This window comes from Corylus avellana, chromosome ca1 (assembly GCF_901000735.1).
Source record: "Corylus avellana chromosome ca1, CavTom2PMs-1.0".
Taxonomy (NCBI): Eukaryota; Viridiplantae; Streptophyta; class Magnoliopsida; order Fagales; family Betulaceae; genus Corylus; species Corylus avellana.
Window position 1 is genome coordinate 47,363,711 of NC_081541.1, and position 4,555 is coordinate 47,368,265.

Below are 4,555 nucleotides of genomic sequence, written 5' to 3' on the forward strand. Positions count from 1 at the left end.
ATCAGTGTTTTATGTTTTAATAATAGTGTACAGTGGTACCTAGATAAACGCATCAGCAACCCTATATCCGAATGTGCTTTCAAGTAAGACCTGTTTACCCAATCCCAAGTTTCTTAACTCCATCAGCATCATAGTCGAACTGTGTTTCTATGGTACTCTATATCAGAGAAGTAAGTCCCTTAATGAATTCAATTCCCAATTCCAATTCCTACCCATTTTTCATAATTTCTTGTTTATGGTATTTCCAAAGCAAACAAGATGACATATAGAAGGCAAACCAAACCCATACCTTCACTGGCTCAGCAGCAGATCGCCTGCTCCTGAAACACAATCAAAAGAAAGGTAAAAGTAAGTGTTCATCGTCAACAGTAGATACTCCTACTACAAGTTAATTGAGCCGTATTTACTAAAATATTAAAAAATAAGCATATTCTGATATGAGTTACATTCATCAATGAGTGAAATAGAGTTGTCTAAAATCTTGAATATTCTGATAATTCAGCCGTAGAAGGTGAAAAGGAAAACCTGTGTGGGGAAAAATCGTGATCATCATCTTCAGCAGAGTCGTAGTTGGCATGATCTAGGGCAATTCTCTTGGAGTAGCCTTCATCCCAGTACAGCCTCTCCCAGTTTTCTCTAAGCTCATGATACAACTCCATGTACTTCTTGCACCAAGGCTCGTGCTCCTTTATACAACAACAACTTAGAAAAGAAAGAAAGAAAGAAGGTTATGCCTTAGAAATGAGAGGAATTTGAGGACTCTGACCGATTCCTTGAGGACGAGGCGAGTGCGGCGCATGAACTGCTCCCGCAGCTGCTTGCGGCGCTTGTTAGGGATGTTGTCCCTGGGTATCACGAACCGCTCACGTGGAGGCACGTGATCACCGATCTCGTGCATCTCGCCGTCCACTATCCACCACTCCGACTTCTCCTCCCCCTTCTTCGCCAGGGACGGCGAACTGGGCCGCCGCCGCCTCCGCACTGGAGATGGGCCCGCATCTGTCCTGGCCCACCGGAGATGCTGAGCCGCGGAGCGGAGGCATGGAGCGAAGGCCTCCACTCGTTTGGTGAAGGAGAGCATGGGGATCGTCGTTGCTCTGTAGGTACTAGAGTATCTGTGTTGGTGCATACGGTGTGCCAACCTCCGGTCGTTATTGCATCTATGCCATATATATATATATATATATATACTTTTTCAAAGTTTTAAATACGAGTAATGCTACATATGCTCACACTTTCGCACATAATAGTGGTTCCTCTTCATTCAAAAAAAAAAAAATTAGTGGTTCCTCACTTTCACACATAATAGTTGTTCCTATCCATAGTATTTGTAGAGAAATAATTCCATGGTCGGTTGAGTGCATAACACAAACACATCAATCCAAAGCCTCTAGCTTCGCTTGATCAAGGTACAATATTAATACTCGATATGTAATAGTTTTCGTAAATAGAATTCTAAATTTCCTTACCGACTGCGAACTATTCAAGGTTTAAGACTACAAAGTTTATGGACAAAGACAATATGTGATAACCCTGCTACTCACACCCTAAATAATATTCAATGTAATCAAATGGCTTTTTCACATGCACAACACTTATAATTATAATAAACATGTACAATATTATATGGCATAAATGATTTAACCGGTGAATAACAACTTATATTCATTATAAACTTAAATATTAGCATAAAACATTGATATAAAATATGGGTAATTACATTTTCTCTCCATCAACTACAACACATTGTCAATTTGCCCTCATGAACTAAAAATCTTATTGTCCGACCCTATCAAACTACCATTTTGTTCCCAAAACTCTCATTCCCTTAGTTAAAGACGTTAACTCAGACGATCAACCCATCACATACGCCCCACATGCCATCTTGAAATTTTCTATCCCACTTTTGCGTTCACATTAGACTGTTAAAAGACGCTTAGACCCTCCATTCACGGCTACCAACACATGAAAATATCTTCATGTGTAGAGTATTTTAAAAGACTTCCATCCTCAGCTCCCATGGCTCATGCTCACCGATGAGCAATCCCACCACCTATTCGATAGCTCGTTCTTCGACATCTCCGACAGCATAATGCACCATCGCGAGCTCCCTAAGGATGCTTGGCACCGCAAGCACCTCTACAGCTCGTCCCACGACTGACTTGTGTTCCTCATCGAGTATCCTAATCCAGCGGTCCTTCTCTTCAACCCTCTCACCGGAGGCAGACTCGACCTCCCTCCGTTTTCCATATTCAGTGTGGAGGACGCAAGCACGTCGAAACTTTTCCGAAAATGCTCCACTCATCTATCAAGAAAGTCGTTCTCTCAGCGGCCCCACTCTGCCAGAACAACTTTATCTTGCTGGTGATTTTCAACAAATCTGAAATTTTGGCATACTACAAGAACAAAGATCTATCGTGGACTTTGATACCCTGCGCGTACTTTTATAACGGCAATCCATCGAGTTTCATAGACGGCGCGAGGTTTTTATGCAAGGACGTTATATATTACAACAACCTATTCTACGCAATGGACCAGGACGGTGTTGTTGCGGAGTGCGATTTAAATGGGGAGTCGCTGACGGTTTTGATTATCAGACCATTGCTAAAGATGGGTGGGGACATGAAGTATTTGGTGAATTAACGGTTGTATTTTTATTGTATTTCTTTTAACGGTCCAAAGTGAGGGCAAAAGTGGGATAAAAAATTTCAAGATGGCATGTGGGGCGCACGTGACGGGTTGACCGTCTGAGTTAACGCCTTTGACTGAAGGAATTGGGGTTTTAGGAACAAAATAGTAGTTTGATAGGGTCGAACAGTAAGGTTGTCAGTTTATGAGGGTAAATTGACAATACATTATAATTGATGGGGATAAAAGTAATTACCCCCATAAAATAATTTGGAATTTAGGGCATAATCTCCAATCATTATTAAAAATGAAAACTTAAGGATTAAATCCAAATTATGATTTTGTCCAATTTAAAATAAAAAGTTTACATAGATACTAATGATATTGGAGTGTTTGCATAAATACTGACATGATAAATGTGACATATGATTAAGGGTTAATATGAATAGTAAAGTGATCTCTCTCTCTAGTATTCTAGAGAGAGAGTCTTTGCTTTCTCTCTATAATTCTTCCCTCTTTTCTTTTAGACAGCAACAAGAAGAACTTAAAGAGGAGGGAAGATCTAGATCTTCTCTCCTCCTTTTTCACGGTAGCAGTGCTCGGTATCTTCTTTATATGCTCTACCAGTCTTCATTTCTGGTGGGTTGCTCTAGATCTAGTTTGTAGATCTAACCAGATCTAGTCTCTTCAACCTTAGATTTGATCGTCTTCTTTGGTCAATGAGTGTCTTCTGAAGAGATGTCTACGATACTGTGCTCTTCCGCTACTGCTTGTGGGCTTTTTGTTTTTTGTTTTTTTATTTTGTTTGTCCTGGCCTTCTGGTTGAGGATGGATTTGTTATCCTAGCTTTCGGGTTGATGATGGAGTAGATCGGTGTGGGGCTAAACTCTCAGGTCGGTTTTTTAGTTTTTAGTTGTTTTGTATTTGGGCTACCCATGTTCTAGATCTAGTTTGTACGAAGCAGATCAATTCCTTCAATTCCTTAAATGTAATTGTACATGGGTTAGCGGAAGCTTGAAGTCATTTTTATGACTTTGTAACATTCATAACTTTTAGCTATGATTTTTCAGAGCGATATGCTCTATGATGTAAGAGCTTTATGCTCATGAAATTTCATAAAGAAAAGTTATATATATATATAGTAAAGTAATAAAGGGATATATTTGAAATTTGGATAAAATTCAAGGACCTTATTATTAAAATTGAAAAATTAAGGACTAAATCAAAATTAGATTAAAATGATCGACTTTAAAATAACAAATATAACTTTTAATCTTGTATTCATTTTTTTTTTTGGTTAAATACCAAATACCCCCCCTGGAGTTTGGTAACTTTATTTTTACCCCCTGAAGTTTCATTTTTATCACAGGACCTTCCTGGAGTTTTGATAAAGGATCAAATTAGTCAATCCGTTAGTTGACCATTATGACTGACACGTGGACCAATCAGATGATGACACATGTCACATATTTAATTTTTTAAAATTTTTTTTAAATTTTTTTTTAAAAAAAAAGAAAAAAGAAAAGAAAAAAAATTGGGGGCGGCTCTTAGCCATTTGGGGGTGGCTCGGCCACCCCCTTTGGCCACAGGCCACCCCCATCTGGCCGGATGGGGGTGGCCGAAACCACCTGACGTAGCGGAAGACTAAGGTAACTAATCAAAGAGCAGCGTCTTTGATTCTGCAAGGAGAAGCGTCTTCGTCTTCTACCCAAAAAGATAAAAACAAGCTCGCAAGCTAAAAGAAGGATAAAACTCCGCAGAGTATTTGAGAGAGAATTCTCTGATTTTATAATAATTTAATTGATTGAGTTTTACATAATAGGCAAGCCTATTTATAGAAGAGAAATACTTGTAGAGAAAGTAAACCTACTTCTAGTAGAGAAAGTAAATCTAATCCTAGTAGAGAAAGTAAATCTAATCCTAGTAG

The 4,555-nt window shown here is 39.0% G+C and overlaps 1 protein-coding gene across 1 annotated transcript; it reads right to left on the reverse strand.

Annotated features, from left to right (window-relative positions):
- Window positions 1-59: 59 nt before the first annotated feature.
- On the reverse strand, window positions 60-1,162 carry LOC132167571 (uncharacterized). The gene is made up of 3 exons (XM_059578584.1): window positions 767-1,162; window positions 526-686; window positions 60-320 (listed from the first exon to the last, which is right to left on the reverse strand). The coding sequence occupies exons 1-3, from the start codon at window positions 1,127-1,129 to the stop codon at window positions 209-211; spliced, it is 636 nt and encodes a 211-aa protein (XP_059434567.1). The 5' UTR covers window positions 1,130-1,162; the 3' UTR covers window positions 60-208.
- Window positions 1,163-4,555: the final 3,393 nt, after the last annotated feature.

What these genes read in the sequence shown, in the direction of transcription:
- LOC132167571 (XM_059578584.1), bottom strand. Translation starts at nt 1,129, where the DNA reads ATGCACCAACACAGATACTCTAGTACCTACAGAGCAACGACGATCCCC. An exon ending in GCCTCGTCCTCAAGGAATCG is followed by an intron (nt 687 to 766) that starts GTCAGAGTCCTC and finishes TGTTGTATAAAG; the next exon opens with GAGCACGAGCCTTGGTGCAA. An exon ending in CACGATTTTTCCCCACACAG is followed by an intron (nt 321 to 525) that starts GTTTTCCTTTTC and finishes ATTGTGTTTCAG; the next exon opens with GAGCAGGCGATCTGCTGCTG.